At 52.8% G+C, this 19,953-nt stretch overlaps 1 protein-coding gene across 1 annotated transcript in view; it reads right to left on the bottom strand.

Moving 5' to 3' along the window:
• LOC135233036 (collagen, type I, alpha 1a-like) overlaps positions 1-19,729 on the bottom strand; it is a 126,488-nt gene extending 106,759 nt beyond the window's left edge. Inside the window, exons 1-4 of the mRNA XM_064296144.1 lie at positions 19,681-19,729; positions 17,290-17,483; positions 17,010-17,068; positions 13,444-13,511 (exon numbers count right to left, since the gene is read on the bottom strand). Coding sequence (XP_064152214.1) covers positions 13,444-13,511; positions 17,010-17,068; positions 17,290-17,483; positions 19,681-19,729 — 370 coding nt within the window. The remainder of the gene's footprint in view (positions 1-13,443; positions 13,512-17,009; positions 17,069-17,289; positions 17,484-19,680) is intronic.
• Positions 19,730-19,953: the final 224 nt, after the last annotated feature.

Genomic DNA, 19,953 nt, shown 5'->3' with positions numbered 1-19,953 from the left:
TGTGCCTGGCTGGGCTCGTCATCTGTGTGGCTTCTCTGAGGCTGCCCCGCTTGGATCGATTCATCAGGCAGTCCCTGATCGCTGAGTCTCTAGAGAGGACTTGGAATCTCCTGGGAGCTAAGTAGGGGGAAAGGCTGGGTTGCAACCTGAAATTTAGGAGATAAACTTATATTTACCCCTTTAGTTTTCAGTATGGTATTTCCCAGCCCAGAGGCACTCTACTTGACCCTTGCGGGGGAGGGCAGAGGTGGGGAAAAGTCTCCTAGGCAGAGCTGGGAAAGGGATTTTCTTGGGGGTCTACCTGCTTCTTGTTCAGTCTTCCAGCCAGCCCTTCATTCCTATGTCTAGGGCTGCTTGGAGCTACCAGTTTGCTGAGATTTTGATGGGTTCTGTGGGGTAATAGGACAGGGACTTAGGACTCTATTTTCTTAGCTCTGCCAAATCAATTACCACTCACCCATCTGCTTTCCAGCTTCCAAAATTACGTAGCTGTTTCCTCTTCTTCCATTTTTTGTCCTTGTGGATTTCCGTACAAAAAGATCCTTTATTGTTGTAATGGGGTTTTGGAAGGGAGTGTAGGTAAAGTCATGTGTTCAATCTGCTGTAGTTACTCTGTACAGCCCACAGTTGATCCATCCTCCTGCCGGTGGACATTAGATGGTTTCCCCTTTCACTCTTACAAACAGGGCTTCGTGAGAGCATTGCTGTTCAGCTTCCCTGTGCACACGTGGGAGGGTTTTTCTCAGAGTAGAATTGGTTGGTGGGAGTCTGTATACATCTGGCACTTTACAAGACGAGGCCAAATTGTTTTCCAAAATAGTTGTAGCAACTTCCACTTCCACTAGCAATGATGAAAGGTCCCGTTGCTCCACGGCCTCAATGACACTTGGTGCTGTCTGACTTCTTAAATGTCCACCGACGTAACGGTACAGAATTGTATCTGGTCATTTTTCTTGCATTTTCCGGAACTCTGCAGAGCACATGCAAGCCTTCTCATGCGTTTATTGGCCCTTTAGGTCTCTTCATCTGCCAGTTGCCTGATCCTATTTCTTGCCTTTTAAGAAAATTGGGTGATTCGTCTTTTTCTTATTGATTTGCAGAGTTCTTTATATAGCCTGGAAATGAAATTTTTGTCAACTATGTGTGTTCCAGGTATATCCTTCTGGTGTGTCTGTGGCTTGTCTTTTCTCTTTGTGGTGTCTTTTGTGGCACAGATGATTTAAATTGTAACAAAGTCAAATTCCTCACCTTTATGGTTTATGCTTTTTATAGCTTGTTGGGAATGAGCATTTTTAAGGCTCTTGATACGTATTGTTATCACTGAGAAAAGCTGTCCTAATTTGGCTTTGGAATGGGCAGAGGGTTGACAGGCTCCTGGGGGCACAGAGCTGGGCATGAATGCAGCGTGAGTGGGATCAAGGAGTAAGACAATGAATGGGCAACTAATGCGAGTACAGTGCTCAAGGCTTCAAAGTGCTTTAGAGGAAAATGCGCCATTTGGTCTTGACACCACCCAAAAAGGCCCCTTTCTTTGTTCTCCTTTGGAGAACTGAGGCCTCCCTCTGTGGCCCGGTCACAGGAGACTTTGATTCAAGCTCAGATCCAGGAGTTGTGGCTGGGCTGGGAGTTGAGGAGGCTCTGGGGAGGGCGGTTAATTAGCATCCAGGGCAAGGCTAGAAGGAACAGCTGGCCTTTTCCCCTGGTGGCAGCCACATGTGTTGTCGCTGGCTCTGGAGTGTTTGTGCCTCCAGAATCGTGCAGCCTGGGGAAGTGGGAGGGGCTTTGGGGTCACTTACCATCTCTGTGAACTTGGACAGGTTGCTGAACCTCTCTGAGCCTCTTTCTTCTTGGATAGAATAGGGATGATGCTAACAAAGCCCTCAGGGAGCTGGGAGGGCTGGATGAGGTAATGCAGGTAAAACACCTGAAGCTAAAAAGGCGCTCCCAGGTGGAAGACCTGTTCCCCGTGGAGAGCCAGCGAAGAAGAGTGGGCAGTGGAGACCATGACAGACTAGTGGGCTGTGCAGGGAGACATTCAAGGGTGGGTTAATAGGGGGTGGGAAAAGCCTGGGGTGGTAGTGGTGAGTGGCACCAGTGACCTACGTTTTCTTGTAAAAGTTCCTTTTGAGAAACTCTGACCTTGACCTTGCAAGTAGGGAATGGTCCACTCCTAGGCCAGGGGAGGGGGGGTGGGGGGAACCGTGAGGTGGGCCTGGGGGAGGTGCCAGGGGCTGTGGCCCCTCCCCACAGCCTCTGCTGACTTGGTGACACCTCCACCCCTCCTCCTCCCCAGGCCTTGCCCAGCCTTATCGCCTTCCAGCCTGGGGCTGCAGGGGTTAACTTCGACGCCTGCTTGAGCGAGCCTGGCGTGGCAGTATGCAAATCCATACACTTTCATAAACTGCTTAATTGGGCGAATGTTAATGAGACGTTAATTACTGTTGTGCCCGCGGATCCCACGGAAACGGAGATTATGTTTCTCTTCAAACATCCCATCTTAATTATAACTTGTGCTTAATTCTGCAGCTTTCTCCAGCCAGGCGAGGGCGGGGTGGGGTGGGGCATGCCCGCCTGGGAGATGGGGGCTGTGGTGGGCACCTTTTTTTCCGAGCAGTTCTCACATGCCTCCTTCCCTTTGGTCTCACAGTCATTCCCCAGGTGTCTGTTCAGCACCTACCACGTGCCAGGCAAGGAGCCCTGGTGGCGCAGTGGTTAAGAGCTTGGCTGCTAACCCAAAGATCGGCAGTTTCAACCCACCAGCCACTCTGAGGGAGAAAGACGTGACAGTCTGCTTCCGTAACAATTACAACCTTGGAAACCCTATGGGGCAGTTCTGCTCTGTCTTATAGGGTCACTCTGAGTCGGAATTGACTTGACAGCAATGGGTTGGGTTTTATGTGCCAGGCACAGTCCTGGAGCTGCTGCTGGGGTGACAGCACTCAGACCCGGTCCCTCCCTAAGGAAGCACCCAACCCTGTGGAGAGGCTGGTTTGTAAATAGGTGGTACAAGGAAGGCTCCTGGGTGCAGAGTAGAGATACGCGGGCTGCGTGCGGGGAGGGGTGGTCCAGGGAGTGGGATGTCTTATCAGGGAAGCCTTCATGGAGGAGGGGACCCGTGAACGAGTATTAACCGTGGAAAGGTGTTCAGCTTGGGCAAAGACCTGGTGGTGTGAAGCTGCATTCCTGTGTGGCTTTACCAGTGAGCTTGCCCTCTTGGTCCTGCTTTCCCAGCCTCCAACCCCGATCTCCTAGAGCTGACACGGAAGGGCTGGCTGAAGCACAGGAAGCTGCAAGGTTCAGTGCAGAAGTCTTGGTTCACCCAGGACTTCTGTGCGGCCCTGGGTTGCATCTGCTCCTCTCAAGCCCCGCTTGCTCCATCTGTACCCAGAAGGTCTGGTCTGTGGGGGGAAGGTGCCAAGGAGGAAGGTGGTCAGTGTAGGCTTCCTGGAGGAGGTGGGGTGTAGAGGCAGGATTAGGGTCCACTGGGTGGAGCAAGAAGAGTGAGGAGCTTGCCCAAGGCCTGCTCCTCTGGAGCTTGGAGACTATATCTTACCCTTTAACTTGAGTCTTTGAGCACAGGATGTGCTTTCTTCGTGCTGTGGGCTCACGTCCTGTCCAGGCCTAAAAGCGTCCTAAAAGACTGGCTTGCCCTCACTGTCCTCATATCTCCAGCCTCCACCAGACCCTCAGCTCACCCTGCCCTCACCCAGCAGGAGCCTCGTAGTGCTGCCTCAGCCGCTCCCCTTGTCGTCTCACACTCCTGGGTGCAGCTGCAGGCCAAGCTTGCCTGGGGACTTCAGGGCTGGATCAAGTTCTAGGGCTTGAAAGACCCAAGAGGGCATAAAACCCCATTTTACAGATGGGAGCATGAGGTTAGGGAGGGTTAGGACTTGTCTGGGGTCATACAGCCACAAGTTAGTGGCACAGCCCAGCTTAGAACCGGGTCTTAGGTGGCCTGTGGGCTTTTACTTGGGGGAATGAGGGAAATGGAAGCAGAGGTCTGCACACTGAACATTGTTGCGCAGCCAGGCCTCCATTATTCGTGTCCGCTTTTCAGATGGGAAAACAGAGGCTCAAAGAGATCATGTTCTGGGGATGGAAGCTCTACGGGCTGGGCGTGTGGCAGGGCCTCTCTGAGCTCCTTTGGATCAGCTCCCAGACTGTCATTTCCCTGCCAGCAAGAAAGAGAGAGGGGGCACCCAGGAGGCTATTCATGGCCCTATGTGGTCCAGGATTTCAGGGGCCAATCATCTGAGGGAAAATCTTGGGCAAGAGGGCTGTAGGTGGCTGGTCAGGAGGCCATGCCCTCCAGGTCAGGGAACTTCGTGGGCTCTCCAGCTCCTGGTGCTCTTCCTTCTGGGAGCTCTTTCTGTCTGAATCCCTCCATTGAGCACTTGATAACAGTGAGATTGTTTACCTGGAAAGTCCTGTACCTGCCCTGGTCCAGGATAATGGTATTTCTAAAGTCTAGACATCTTAACTCAAAGGAGCACAATCATAGCAAAAGAAGCTTTTAGCCTATTATGTGTATTTGCACAATTACAACTCAACCCTTTCAACTGGTGGTTACATCCCCAAATATGAATGCAGAGAGCACCCGCTCCTGCTTGACTTTCTCCCTGAGACCGCTGGGACAGTGCTTGGTTGTGTCAGGCCACACCTGCGTGCCCTGCTCTGTGTGCTCAGCTGCCGTGACCTCAACCCTCACAGTTTGGTGGCAGGTCCCAGCATTGTCCCATCCCATATACTGGAGCAGTTTTTTGGTATAATAGAATGGCGTGAATTAGAAAATGGATACTTGTTAACTGTAACAACAAAATAGAACCTTTTAGATGACTCGACGGCAGTGGGTTTAGTGGGTTTGGGTATGTTCCTGGATTGTATTCCCAATTTGGGTCTGGAACTCATAAAAAAAAAAAAAAAATTTTTTTTTTTTTTTTTTATGAGTTCCGTTCTGTCCTATAAGATCGCTATGAGCCGGAATCGATGGCAATGGGTAGTGAGTTCTGTCACCCCACCCGCCCCGTGTACTCACCTCCTCCTTCTCCTCCTATGCTCTAATCCCCCCACCCCCAGGGAGGGCACAGGGACCTCAATAATGGTTTTGATTTGGAACCACAGAACTGGAGGCTGGCCCTTAGCGAGCCTTTTGCTCAAGGGTCTCAAATTCAAATACCCCCGGGGCCAGGCACAGAATGTGGGTGGGGACCGTGGGGAGCTGGAGGCCTACACCTCAGCCACGTGGCTGTTGCCACATGGAAATGTAGGTCCTCTGTGGCCAGATCAGATTTTTCAAAGAGAAACCAGAAATCCAGATTTCTATGCGATTCGTAAGCGTTGGCAGCCGGTTCTGAGCTTTTAAAAACCACTGAGCAGGCCACACAAAATATTCTGCTGCCCAGTTTGCAACCCCTGTGTCTGGTCCAGCACCTGCTGTTACAAACGGGCACTGGAGCCTGGTGGGGTTGGGCCTGGCTGAGGGTCCTGGGATAGGGGCCACGGGGCTGGGCCTGGGATGCCCTCGGTGGCTAGACTTACCCCAGAGGTACCCTGGTCTCCCCCTCCCCTTGAGCCTGTCCATGCGCAGTCTGGCTGTTCCTTATCCCCCTCCCCACTCCCTGCAGAGGAGGAAGGTGTCAGGTGTGCCTCAGTGACAACACAGCAGAAGCAGGAAGGCTGTGGGAAAAACAGGCGTGAGTCACCGTCAAGCTCCCTTTTAAGGAGGGAAAAAAAAAAAAGCTGCCTTCTTAGAATTGTCACCCAAGCCCGCATAGGGAGGGAAGGGGCCTCTGAGACCTGGCAGTCACTTTCTGGGGCATGGCTGCCCTCTGGCCCTGGTCCAGGACAGGCACTGGCTAGCACAGGTGGGCGACGGTGTCCTGGTACAGGTGTGGCTCCAATGCCAGGCTCTCTTCAGGTGTGGCCAGGAGAAAGGGCTCAGCATGTTTTCTGTTCAGTTATACCTTTTAAAAATAACACAGGAACTCCTTTATTAAAACAGCTGTGTTAGCGATTGACACGTTTTAATAGGGCACTCAATTAGAACCCCATTTACAGAGACGCAGACACCCCCACGTAAGCTGCACTTTTCTCCCCAGGCGCCGGCTTCCATCCGCCACTGTCTAACGTGGGCTCCCCTCCCCAGTTGGGCATGAGACAAATGCTTCCCTTGCCTCGTTCTGCACCTCTGAAATTAGGGGAGGGGCACCGAGAGGGGCAGCACCTTCTGTGGGCCAGGCCCTGAGCTTGGTGCTTCAGTGGATGTCTTACTTAAACCCTTGCAACCCCCTTGGGAGGTTGGCATAATTGGCTCCATTTTTTCAGGTGAGAAAACTGAGGCTCCGAGAGTAACCTACCCATGGCACGCTGTCCCTGCCACCTGGGCTGAGTGGGCTGTGGGGGTCTGGGGGTTAGCAGGCCTTGCAGGTCCCTGTCCTCCCTCCCCTGTTTCCCTCCAGCCTGTGATCTGGGCAGGTTCCTTCCATTTATACTCCTTCTCTGTGCCAGACCACTCTCAGGGCCAAGGGTGCTGGGGGGCAGCTGGGCACTCTACAATCTCAGGCCAAAGGCCAGTGAAGGAGGGGGAGCTGTGGGAAGGGCAGTGTGGGAAGTGTGTGTGTGCACATATATATGTGGGTGTGCATGCTCGAGCGTTGCATTTACACAGATTGCATGCCCAGCCCCTGAGGGCCTGCTGCTTACTCACCTGCCCTGCTGGTAAGAGCTTTCTAGGTCTTCTTTACTCATTGAGGGTGGGCTAGTTTGGTCTTAGTCAGTAGCAAAGAAAAATCTTCCTGCCTTGGTCAGGGGGCCTGGTGGGCTCCCTGTGGGCTGAGCTGAGCAAACCCCACCCTGGAACACCCAGTCAGGCCCCGGGCTGGAGTGGGACAGGCACTAGGGAGACTTGGATCAGACCAGCCTTACCCAAATATCTCCATGACACTGACATTGCTGAGTTCTTTCTGTGTGTCAAGCATGGTGCTAGGGGCTTTCCTGGATAGTGGCCCTACCTGATCCTCCCAAGAACCCTATGGGGTAGGCACACTCATCATCATCTTTTTTCAGTTGAGGAAACTGAGGCACAGAAAGGGTAACCACCTTGCCTGAAGTCAGAGTACCAAACGGGAAAGCAGGGATTTGAGTGCAGGCATCTAGCTCCAGAGGCTGTGCTCTTAAATGCAAGGCTCAGCTGCTCCCCTTGCCTAGTCTCAAGCCTTGCCTCCTCCATGCAGCACACTCTGACTGCACCAGCCTGCTCTGAAACCCCTGGTTCAGCTGTTTCTCCATGCAGGGAGGTCCTCCTGGCCATTCCTGAGGGCTCTTCTCCCCCAGAGCATACAGATGGGTCCCAGGGGTGGAGGAGATACCCAGGAGAGGGCAGGAGAAGCCAGTTTGGGAAGCTAAAGAGGACCAGTGTCTAAACAGTGGTGAGTTTGCCCCACCCTCTCCTGCTACAGACAAGTAACTTGTTGCCCAGAGAGGAGAGACTTGTCCAGGTCTGTGTGGTCAGTTAGTGGCGCCGCAGGAGTCCAGACCCCCCACTACGGTGCTCTTTCTTCTGCCCCCACTTGTTGCATTGATTTTATTTCAGATTTGGAGCCATATGTGTGGTGGGGGAGAGGCCAGAGGGGGTCAGCTGAGCCCCCTGGTCCTCTCTGTTGCTGCTAGCCCTCCAACTGTGCAGGCTTGTACATTTTCAGCCTCCCTCCCATCCTTCAACTTCCCACCATTAAAAAAAAAAAAAAAGAGGTGAGAGGAGGGGCCAGCTGTTGACTTAAATGTTTAAATTAGCTTCACTTTGCTGAAAGCTGGGTATCAGGATAAATCCATTCCTACAATGTCATATATCTTTTCCTGAGTGGGAAGTTGGTGAATAAATGAATGTTCTTCATATATTATTATGGCCTGACACAGCCAAGGCAGAGAAAGGCGGTTGGTGGTGATTAACGAGCAGGTCTTGGCTAACGAGCTGGAGGTTGGGCCCCTTACCAGGGCTCTGTGCTCCGAGGCCTGGGCTGAGGCTTGTGCCAGGGTGGGAGGCTGAGCCCCCAGGTTCTGGGGAATTTCAACCAGCCCTTGCCTGCTTGTAGGAGACCTATGGCTGCCTGCCTTCTCCTTTTCCTCCTTGATCTGTCTCTGGTTCTTTGCCCTGTCTTGACACTTTCTCTCTTCTCCTCTGCGGCCTTGAAGTTTCATTTCTGCAGCTCAGGGTCCATTGAGAACCCCAAGTTGTTGGGGGGAGAGAAGAATTCCTTGAGAACACTCTGCAAAGAAAAAACAAACAAACAAAAAAAATGAGACCTTGCACCTACATGGCGTTTTTAGCTCAAAAAGCACCTTGAACTTGGTCTTCACAACACTCCCACTGGCAGGTGAGGAAACTGAGGCAAAAAGAGGAAAAGTGATCCCCATAAGCCCAGAGGGGCCTAGCCTCCACCTATGGGGTACCTCAGCCTCGACTCAGTTCTGCTCTGGCTGACTGGATTCCCCCCACCCCACGGTGATGCTGGGTTCCTGGGTGAACCCGCACCTATGGCCAGTGCCCTGTCAGGTCAGAGCCAGGGTCCCATAGGCAGACTACCCACGGGGACACTTCTCAATGACATAGTCTCAAATATCAAGCCAAGATGGTTTCTGAGGAATAAGGGAGGCCTCCTGGAGGAGGTGACCTTTGAGACAGGGATACTGATTGGGGAGAGAGAAGACCATGGCAATCTTTCCTAGGCTTGAGTTTAATTTCCTATCATTTTCTCACCTCCATCCCCAGACAGCAAGGACTGGAGGTGTGGATGGGGAGGCCAGTAGTGCAGAGGTGGGTAGCCATTCCCCAGGGCTGGGTGCCGAGGCCTGCCTGAGGGCTGAGTGTGTGAGCATGCCTGAGTGTGTGTGTTAGTGCACGTGCATGTGGCTGGAGAGTGGACTGGGTGTGGTGCACATGAATGGGGATGTCTAGGCAAAGGAGGGCCGCCCTCCTGAGCATGTTCTCCTAACGTGGCATCTTTGAGATTGTCTTTCAAGTTAGTATGCTGACATTAGTGCGCTCAAAACTGTGATGAAAACATGCAGAAGAAATAGGTGAAAGCCAGACGGTAAGATGCCCAGTTGGAGGTAAATGGTCACATATTCACTACCCCACTAACCAGAGTGGTGACCCTGGGCCTCACCCCCGGCCTGGACTTCCCTTAGTGTTAGAACTGGCTACACCTTTGGTATATGTGTGTGTCAGTGTGACCGTGTGTGTGTGTGTTGATGTGCTAGGCTGTGTGCAGGAGTGTGTGTATGTGTTTGTGGGTGTGTGGTTGTCATTGTGTTAGTGTATGTATTGTGCAACTATGCCCCTTGGAGAAAGGGGCTTATCCATCCCTGTATCATAGCACATATGTCTATGAGTGTGTGTCACTGTATTTCACGTGAACATGTATGGGAGAATGGGTGCATGACTATGTCACACGTGTTCATCTAGATTTATGAGTGTGAGTGCCTGAGCATGACTGGATGATCTTTGGGCCCTGAACTCCTCATGGACCCCAATGAGATTGTGGGCCGTAACTATAAAGGGCTGTCAACACGCAAGGGGTTATCTCCCACTGTCATCATGCCTGGAGGGACACAGAGATCAGGACCTTTCAGGGAAGCAGGTGGGCTCGACTGGGCAGCTTCTAGCCTGGGGCCTCCCCTGCGCTTATGAGTATACATGGCCTCTCATGCCTCTTATAGCCGAGGCTCTGCCTCCCTTGCCCTGTTGCAGACTAGCCCAGAGCCCTCCTACTGAGCATCTGGTCAGCCACACTGTGGGGACAGGATGAAGAGAAGATCTAATCCTAACCTGGAAGGAGTCCTGCCCAGGAGACAGGATGAGGAACTGGGAAGCAGCTAGGTGTAAACCATACTGGAGAAATCAGGGAAGGCTTTCTGGAGGAGACAGGGCTAATCAGACCTTAAAGACTGAAGGGAAATTTAGCTTTGCAGAGTCGGGGAGGGAGGGCACTCTAGGTGGAGGAAACAGCAAGGGCGAATGCTTGGCATCAGGAAGGAGGCAGGGGTATGGGACAGATAGTGAGGAAGCCAGCGAGCTGGGCAGAGGATGCTTTGAAGAGGGAAGGTAGAAACAGAGGTAGGCAGCAGACTGCCTGGCACATAGCAGATGCTCAGTAAATATCTGTGACATGATGGCTGAGCCCAATTATGGAGTTTTCTATGTGACCTTTGGGAAGGTGCGAAATAGAAAGTATAAATATAACGGATCCATTTATTAAGCATCTACATTATCTCAGGGTATTGTTATTTCATTTTACAGATAAGGAAACGGAGGCTTGGGGAGGTAAAGTGACTTGCTCAAGGTACGCAAATAAGTGGTGGTACCAGGATTTGATTCCAGGTCTGACGTCAAAGCTGTGCGCCTCCCCTTTCTGTGCTTGTTTCCCCATCTGCACCTTGAGGGTCTCTAGGCTGACCTGGAATGTGAGTTTGGGGACTGCCTTGCTTTGGGTCCCTGGGGCCTCTGCCTCTTCCTGAGGCCAGGATGGGCAATGGGAGTGGGGGTGAAGCTGAGGGCAGGGTTGAGGGGGTAGGACCTAGAGCCCCATGGAGACCTGGCTGTGGCCAGGCCCGGCCCTGGAAGAAGGGGCCTGCATCAGCCTATAGCCTTCTGGTCCCTTTTCCTGATATCCTCTTGTGCACAGCTCTGGACAGATCTAAACATGTCGCACCTACATTGTCTGCCGTGAGCTTCCCAAGCACCTCGGAAGCTGGAGAGCCTGAGGTCGCATTATACTGGTGAAGAAGCTGCATTTCATGGAGTCCCTGAGTGGTGCCAGTGGTTAACTTGCTTGGCTGCTAACTGAAAGATTGGAGGTTGAGTCCACCCAGAGGTGCCTCAGAAGAAAGGCCTGACAATCTACTTCTGAAAGATCAGGCATTGAAAACCCTATGGAGCATAGTTCTATTCTGACACACATGGGGCACCAGGTGTTGGAGTTGATTCCATGGCAGTCGGTTTTTGGTTGGTGAATTTCCCAAGCTCCCTGGTGACTGAGGACAGAGCTGGGGCTAGATCACATTCTGCCCACCTGACCACCAGAATCCCTGGATCGGGCCCTCTGACGGGCTAGGGCAGGGAGACCAGGCCCTAGGGCATGGAGAGGACAGCCCTGACTTCTGAGGGGGCAGCTGGAGGTGCGGTCCTGGGCCTCGGGGGCTGCTCTGTGGGCGCTTCCTGTCTAGATCCTGCCTCCCAGGACACCAACACACGCCCTTGCATGGGCTGGTACCCACTGTGCACCCGGAGCCAGCCCTGCTATGCTGGGCGGAGTGTCGTGCCGCCCTGTCCCGGGGAGGCAGGTGTGCTAATGAATTAATTAATGTTGGCAAAGCACTTGGAGATCTCGGGCTGAAAGGTGCTCAATACATGCAAATCAGAGGGATTGTTATTACCCATAATTATGGAGTTTCTGCTGGAGAAATTATTCAGAAGCGGATGGTGGCTGGGCCATTACAGGGCCCTGCCAAGATCTGCTTGATAGTGCTAGAATCTTCCTTAGCTCCCTTCTTCCTTCCCTCCTTCCTCCTTCCCTCCCTCCCTCCTTCCCATCCATCCTTCCTTCTTTTCCCTCTACCTTCTTCTGTATGCCTTCCCTTCCATCCCTCCCAGCTCTGGGCCTGTTGCCTGCTTTCCCACAGCAAATGGTTTCTTTGTCTCATCTCTCATGAAGGCAGGTACCTGGCACAGTTTGGAGGAGGGGATTGGACAGTAGCTTCTCACACTCTGGAAGCTAAGTGTGTGTGTGTGTGTGTGTGTGTGTGTGTGTGTATGTGTGTGTAGTGGGTGGGAAGTCTGGGCCCTTCCGTACAGTCCCTGTGTCCAACCCCCTCCTCCATCAGACCATGTTCTCAGTGTGGCTAGGCCTGAGCCTCTTTCACCAGACTGAGCAGGCAGCCCCTATACCGACAGCCCCTGGCAGTGCCCAGAACCAACAATCCAAATAAATGGCCTTTCTCAGCTGCATCCTCCTTTTGTCCCCTAGCCCCAGCCCACTGTCTTCAGGGCTGGGTTCATCTTTTGTGCCCACCGCACCCAGAAAGGGCCGCCTGATTCGGCACCATGGCTCAGCCTGAAGCCTGCAGTCTCCTCCCACCTGGACACAGCTCCAGAGGTCATTCTGACTCAAGCCCTGCTCTAACAGACGGAGACACTAAGGCCAAGAGAATCCAGCGACCGATGCAAGGACATATGGAAGCTTAGCTTTAGAGCTGAACTACAACTCTGGTCTTTGAACCAGCCAGGGGCTTCCCCATTGCACCACATGGAGTCTCTGGAAGGACTTTCTAGTGTTCAGTCAGCAAACACTTATTAAGCACCTACTGTGTGCCTGTCTGGAAACCCTGGTGGCGCAGTGGTTAAGTGCCATGGCTGCTAACCAAAAGGTCAGCAGTTTGAATCTGCCAGGCGCTCCTTGGAAACTGTGGGGCAGTTCTACTCTGTCCTATAGGGTCGCTATGAGTTGGAATCGACTTGATGGCAGTGGGTTTGGGTTTTTGGTTTGGTGTGCCTGTCTCTATTCCAAACTCCTCGGAGGTATAGGGGGCCAGATCTCTGTTCTCTCCAGCACACAGGACCCACAAAACAACAGCCACAACAAGAGTGCCCGGCAAGGCAGACACTGCATTGCCATGTGCTTGATTTTGTGGTGCCAATGGCAAATGCTCCAGGGACCTGAGGCAGAGCGTAGAATGGAGCAGCCAGGAAGGCCCCTGGAGGAGGTGGTGCCAAGCCTGGAGAGGCAGAAAGAGGGGAAGCAGCATGGTCACCAAAGAGGAGGCTGGAATGAGCCCAGCCAGTTGTGTGTGGGTGATGGCAAGAAGCCCATCCAATGGGCTTAAGGCAGCTGGCGGCGATGAGCTGGGAAGGTAGGCAGGACTCCTGTTGAGGGCTGGTCTCTGTCCTGTGGGCAGCAGGAAGGCTGTCCATCATCATGGACATGGCAGGACTCTCACGCTGCCCTCCAGTGCTGCAGCCTGGCCTGGTACCAGAATATTCCCCCTACTACCACACACGAACACTTCTCTTTCCCTCCCTCCCTCTCTCCTTTACCTGGGGTTGGCCGATGTCATCTGGACGTGACAATGGCCGTGGGTTGTCTATGGGGTCTTTGTACCTTATCTCTCAGCCCGTGATCTTTCCCATACAACACAGGCTCCTTTCTCTCCCCAGGCATTTGTCAAAAAATGGGACGGAGCCCCAAAGCCCCATGGGGAGGTAGGGGCAGAGCAGGTCTCTTGCTGCCTGTCGATTTGCACTGCCTTTGCCAGCTGCCTGTTCGGGTTTGCCAGACACCACTGGGCTGTGTTTGGCTTTGAATAATGAAATAATGTCCTCCCTGAGAAAAGAGAATGGAGCCTGTGCTAATTAGCTCAGCTGCCTACTTTTAGGACTGAAGTCTTTACCGATGGGCTCCCGGGCCGGCTGGGTGTTGGGCTCTGCAGGCAGTGAGAGGGGTGGACAGTCAGTCCACCTTGGGGAGGTGACAGAGGGGGATGAGAGGGGCCAGGCAGGCAGGGACAGCACAGGGGAAGCTTTCCAGGGACATTGTCTCCCTGGCTTTATGTCCCCCAGGAGGGTCTTCCTGATTCAGTGACAGCATGGGCTAAGGAAAGGCTTTGAGTCAGATAGATGTGGGTTCTGTCCCCAGTACTGCTACTTGCTGGCCTTGTGACCTTGGGCAAGCCACAGCTGACCTCTCTGGGTTTTGAGTCACCTCCTCTGGAGAAAGAGGGCGTGATTCTGCCTGCCACAGAGAGGTGGCAGCTCAGTGTAAGTGAGGTAATGGGGCAGGATAATGCACAGTAGGGAGTTAGAAAACACCTGCAGCCTCACAGTGCGCTGCCTGGGGTCATGCTCTTGCCTCCGTATTGTCTCAGGCCTTGTTCATCTTGGCATCTGTGCTCTGCCTCCCAATCATCTGCCGCTAGAAGAGCAGGATTTTCTTCTTCTCCTGCCTTTCCTAGGGGCTTAAGAGGAAAAAAAAAAAAAATTTTTTTTTTTTTTTTAAGAGGCAGTGGGGCCAGCCAGTTGAATGAATGGCTGGATTCAAAGGCTAAAGCTCTTGATGTGCCCCCCCTACAGTCCAGGCTCTGGGGCTGAGGACTTCCCATAGCCTCATGGGTGGGTTGGAGATCAGGCTAAGTGAGCAAAGGGAAGGGGGCCTTTGTGGAGAGGCCTGAAGCATGACCCCTCCTCCAGGAAGCCCTCCAGGGCACCAGCTGGAGGTGGTCCCTCTCCCATTTAACATACCCTGTGCATAGACTTTCAGTGCACCCCTCCCAGGGCATTTCCTCCCACTATTACAGGCCTTATAGTCCTTCCATCTCTATGAGACTTTACAGTGTTCTACCTTCTCTCCTGTCCATGACTCCCTGACTCTACAAGTAAGGCAGATGATAGCAATAGCAATAGTTGTAGTAATAATGCTAATAATAGCAATGGCAGCTAACCCTTATTGTGCCACCTGTCAGTTTGTCATACTGTGGTGGCTTGCATGTTGCTGTGATGCTAGAAGCTATGCATGCCACTGGTATTTCAAATACTAGCAGGGCCACCTATGGTGGATGGGTTTCAGCTGAGCTTTCAGACTAAGATTAGGAAGAAAGGCCTGGCAATCTACTTCTAAAAAGTAGTCAATGAAAACTCTATGGATCACAGAATATGGTCCAATGTAGTGCTGGAAGATGAACCTCTAGGTTGGGAGGCACTACACAATAGTAACAACAATGGACTCAAACATATCAACCATCATGAAGATGGCACAGGATTGGACAGCATTTTGTTCTATTGTTAGTAAGGTCACCATGAATTGGAACTGACTTGATGACAACTAACAACAACCCTTACTGAGCACTTACTATGTGCCAGTCGCCATTCAAAGCACTCTGCAAGTATTAACTCCTTTACTTTTGGTAGGCAGGATTAGAATGATGCCCATTTTACAGAGAAGGAAGTGGAGGCCTGATGGGAAGAAGGGGCTGCCCAAGGGCACAGTGTGAGGAATGGCAGGGATGGGGCTCACACCTGGCCTGAGGTGTTCAGGCTGACGCTCATGAATGACACGTCCTCTTTGCACCCCACCCTGGACACAGAGATGTAGGAACAGGCCAGATCCTCAAGGAGCTTACAGCCAGCAGAACCCTCCCCAGCATACGTCTTTCCCGTGGCCTGGCCAGTCCCTGGCACTGGGCTTTCTTCACGGTGGGCTCCACAGGGCAGAGGTTTGGGTCTTGTTGGCTGAATGAAGTATTTCTAGCACTTACCAAGCCCTGGCATGTAGTAGATGCTCAACCAATACTTGTTTAATGGAGGAGTGAGTGGCATTGTGAGGATTAAATGAGCTCATGGATGTTAAGTACTTGGCACTAAACACATGTTTAATAAATGAAAAACATCTCTGGGTGGAGTAAAGGAGATGATGAGTGTCAAGTGCCTGGCTTATAAGAGGTGCCCAGTACAAGCGATCAGCAGCAGTGGTAGTCGTCCGTTCTTCTGGAAAGTGCCTGGTAGATGAACGGGAAGCAGGGCCAGAGAGGAGTGGAAGAGAAGCTGGTACCAGAGCTTCCAAGGAGGCGGGAACTGAGGGGAGGAGGAGGCTGGTTAGCAGCTGGGGGCTCTGACACCCACTCTTTGTGGAGCTGTGATGGGAGTGTGCGCATGTGTGCATGTGTGTGGGCGGGTGTGTGTGTGTAAAACAAATAACTGGAAAATGAATTTAATTATAAGGCACTTTTAATAGCTATTTATATTTAATCCTGCTAATTCTGTGTCTTGTGTAGCCAGACTGTAATTCTATTCTTCTTACTCATTTGCTAGCCAGAGTGGGAGGGAGAGGGGAAAGTGAGGCAGCCCCACAGGAAGGCAGCAGGCGCCTTCCCACCCTGGGCCAGCCTGGGCCAGCTGCTGACCTGAAGGCGTGGAGAAAGGGGGCTCTGGGAAGCTGAGTCTCAGCTCTGTCTTCAGGGCATGAACCTGCTTGTGTTTTCTCAGCAGCAGGGGTGAGGGTAGGGGAAGAAACAGAGAGCCCAGCCTCAGAGTCAGGCAGACCTGAGTTCAAATCCAAGTTAAGCTATGTGTCCCTGCTGTTGTTAGCTGTGGTCAAGTTGGTCCCTGACTCATGACGACCGTGCCTGGTCCTCCACCATCCCCATGATCGGTTGCCAGTCAGACTGTTGTGATCCATAGGGCTTTCAACAGGCTGATTTTGGAAGTAGATTGCCAGGCTTTTCTTTCTAGTCTTAGTCTGGAAGCTCCACTGAAACCTGTTCAGCTTCATAACAACATGCAAGTCTCCACTGACAGATGGGTGGTGGCTGTGCTTGAGGTGCATTGGCCAGGAATCGAACCCAGGTTTTCCACATGGAAGGCAAGAATTCTACCGCTGAACCATCACTGCCCTCTCTCCATCTGTAAAGTGGGTATAATGTGAACCACCCCCTGCAGGGCTGTTGGGAAGATTAAATGAGAGGGTGGGGCCTGCCCCATAGCTGGCTGTCACTAAATACATATTCCTACATCCTCATTACTCGCCTTACCAAGGCCCAGGCTGGCCACTTATCTGGGTTTCAACGTCTCTGGATGCTCCCAGCAAGGCCTCGGCTCATTGGCAGAAAGAAGGTGATTGACTAACATGACAGCCAATAAATGACTTGAGTTCTGCCTCTTTTTTCAGGATGAGTCCTTGGTGATGTCTGGGAAGGGGGGAGGCTGTAGGTGTGGAGTGGGTTGGAGGGTGGCTGTTGGCGGGACCCCAGTGAGGTACTGGAGAGCACCCCCGGACAGCAGTGAGGAGGTCTATGCAGCTGCCAGAAAGTGGGCAAAGGGGAGCCATTTCTAAGGAGAGACTATAGACCTGGCCCACATAGGTGCTCAGTAAACAGGTAGCTTTAAAGGAACGAGGTCAGGGTTAGAGACCTCTGTTCCAGGCCCCACTCTGCTGGGAGACTCTGGACAAGTCAGCAGCCCTCACTGAACCTCTGTTTTCTCATCTGGCCGTGAGGCTAGGTGTGCAGGATTGAGCGAGAAAACCTGGGGAAAAGCCGCAGACGATGTAAGGCCCAGGAGTCAGGGTTGTGGTGGGGTTCTGGGGTCCACTGGGGCCCACCACAGGATGGCATTGTCCTTGTTTTTTGATGGTGCCTCCTAGGGCTACAGGCAGAGGCCTCAAGCATGACCCTGGAATGGGGCAGGCAGGTGATACTGGGCCCAGACCTCTGTCCGGGGCTCCAAAGTAGAAATTGGGCTTGGACTGGGGGCCCGATCTCATTCTGCAGCAGGACTGGTGGGAGGATCAGGCAGGGACCCAACGGTTTTCCACCTGTCGCTTCTTTAGCTGCTTCCTGGTGGTTCTGCTCACTGCCCGAGCCCTCCTCTGATGGCAGCCGCCTCAGGTTCCAGGTCCTCTCGAAGGGCTTGGCTGGGCTCTTGGGGACATCAGGGGGGACTGGCCATACCGAGAGATGGAGGGGGCTACCCTGAGGGCTGACCCTGAGCCACGATCTGTGCTGGGCTTCTTTCACATCTTCCTTCGGGACTCCCTGTGGCGATACTGCAAGGTGGGTGTTACTCTCCCCATTTTACAGATGGGGAAACTGAGGCCCAGAGAGGTTAAGGGACATGATTAGAATTTGGGTCATCTGATTCCAGAGACAGTTCTTTTTCCTCGGTGGTAACTCTGGCAGCCTGGCAGGAATATCCAGTGGGGTTGGTGTGAAAGTGCTACCTCATTAAAACTAGCTCAGAGAACCCAGTAGGCCTCAGCTGAGGAAGGTGTCTTGGGTTTTCCAACACCAGGGCCCTGGCCGGCTGATGGTGGTGGCCAGCGGCTCACCCTGTCAGAGGGAGCTGGAGAGGAAGCCACCGGACCTGTCTGGAAGGAGAGAGCTTGGCTTTGGACTCGGCTGCACCTGTATTCAAATCCCAGCTCTGCCACTGACCAGCTGTGTGATCTTGGGCTAGCCATGAGACCCTCTGAGCCTCAGTGTTGTCACTGACCTCTGGCACATAGTAGGTGCTCCCTGTCACTCAACTTCCTCCTCCCACCCCCCACCCCACTTCCTCTGCCAATGTGTGGAGGTGGATAATGACTGAGGGTATGATTTTTCTCAGGGATATTTTCACTTTAATAGGAGACTTGAATGCCTCTGAGCCCCAATGGAACGATGTTTCCCTTTCATGGTGACATTTCAGGCAGGGTGACAGCCGTGGGGGAGATGCTGGGGGTGGGGCAGCCGCGTTTTCTGGCCCTTCTCCCGCTCCCCTGCCCCCCAGGCGCCCACCACTCTGTACACAGGCAGTTCAGTGTTTCGTTAATTTGATTGAGGGAGTTGTTCCCTGGGAATTGGTGGGGCATTCTGATGCAGGCAAAGCTGGCCTGTCCTCTGCTTCTTCTAGGAAGTGAGGGGCTACCCTACAAAGAATAATTATCAGGTACTCAGGAGGTGTGATTAACCCGTGGGAGGGAACATGGGGGTCCAGGCTTGGGAACAGCTTCTGGGGATGACTAGCCGAGCATGACCATTCTTATCTGGTCATTGTCAGATCCCCAAGGATCTGTCTGCAGCTCCACACTGGCCATCCTGGCCCTGGACACTTTGTATTTGTCTTAGTCATCTAGTGCTGCTGTAACACAAATATCACAAGTGGATGGCTTTAACAAAGAGAAATTTATTTTCTTACAGTCTATTAGGCCAGAAGTCCAAATTCAGGGCGTCAGCTCCAGGGGAAGGCTTTCGCTCTCTGTCGGCCTTCTCATCAATCTTCCCCTGGACTAGGGGCTTCTCCGTGCAGGAGCCCCAGATCCAAAGGGCACACTCTGCTCCCTGCACTGCTTTCTTGGTGGTATGAGGTCCTCCACTCTCTGCTAGCTTCCCTTTCCTTTTATCTCTTGCAAGATAAAAGGTGGTTCAGGTCACACCCAGGGAAACTCCCTTTACATTGGATCAGGGATGTGACTTTAGTAAGGGTGTCACGATCCCCCCTAATCCTCTTTAACATAAAATTACAATCACAAAATGGAAGACAACCACACAATACTGAGAATCATGGCCTAACCAAGTTGACACATTTTTGGGGGACACAATTCAATCCATGACAGTGATCCCTCTTCCACCCAGTCCACCAAAAGTGCCCCTGAGCCCTGGGTGCCCACTATGCCTTGGCCATGTTTTCAAGGTAGAGGAGGAGGAGACGTGGCTTCACACTTGACCTGGTCAGGGGACAGAGGTCTCCACCAGGGATCTAGGATTGGCAGGAGGTGGTCAGGGACTCTTCTTAGGGGACTCAGCAGGGCTTAAAGCCAGGGAGGGGCTGGAGAGGTTCCAGAAGAGAGGGCAGCCTGAGTGAGAGGCCAAGTAGGCTGGGGCTGGAGGCCTGGGCTCTAGTCCAGGTTCTGTAGCTGACTTCCTGTGTGACTTTGGGTGCTAATCCTTTCTGGGCCTCAGCATCCTCATCTACACAATGGGGTTTTGGGTCTGGACTAGCTAATCTCACATCTCTTCAGCACCCTGCATCCCTGATTCTAAGAAAGCTTGGGGGAGGGACTGAGCCTGGGGTGGGGGGGTGGGAGAGGTCCCCAGAGACCAGGGACCCGCCAGCACATTCATTAAGCATCTCTAAGATGGATACACCCCCCAGCTCACCTAGCGCATGAGCTTTGGGATTTATTTCTTTCTGAATGGTGCCATCCATCATGCTAGTTTTGTTGCCAGCAGGTGCAGCTGGCTCCTGCCTGAGCCTTCTGGAGGGTAGGGTGCCTTGTTAACCTCCGAGGCAGGGCTCCCTGTGCCCCAACCATGTTCTTGTACCTGAGTAACCTTCACTCCACGGACCATGGAGGGGGAGCGATTCTGCCTTCCAGATCTGCTCCAGTCCTTAGCCAGACTGCATGTCCAGGGTGTTCTAAGGGGTGTTGG

The sequence above is a fragment of the Loxodonta africana genome, chromosome 13 (genome assembly GCF_030014295.1).
Source record: "Loxodonta africana isolate mLoxAfr1 chromosome 13, mLoxAfr1.hap2, whole genome shotgun sequence".
NCBI classification, from domain to species: Eukaryota; Metazoa; Chordata; class Mammalia; order Proboscidea; family Elephantidae; genus Loxodonta; species Loxodonta africana.
Note: the sequence above shows the minus strand (reverse complement) of the source record. Positions and strands in the feature narration are given on the sequence as shown.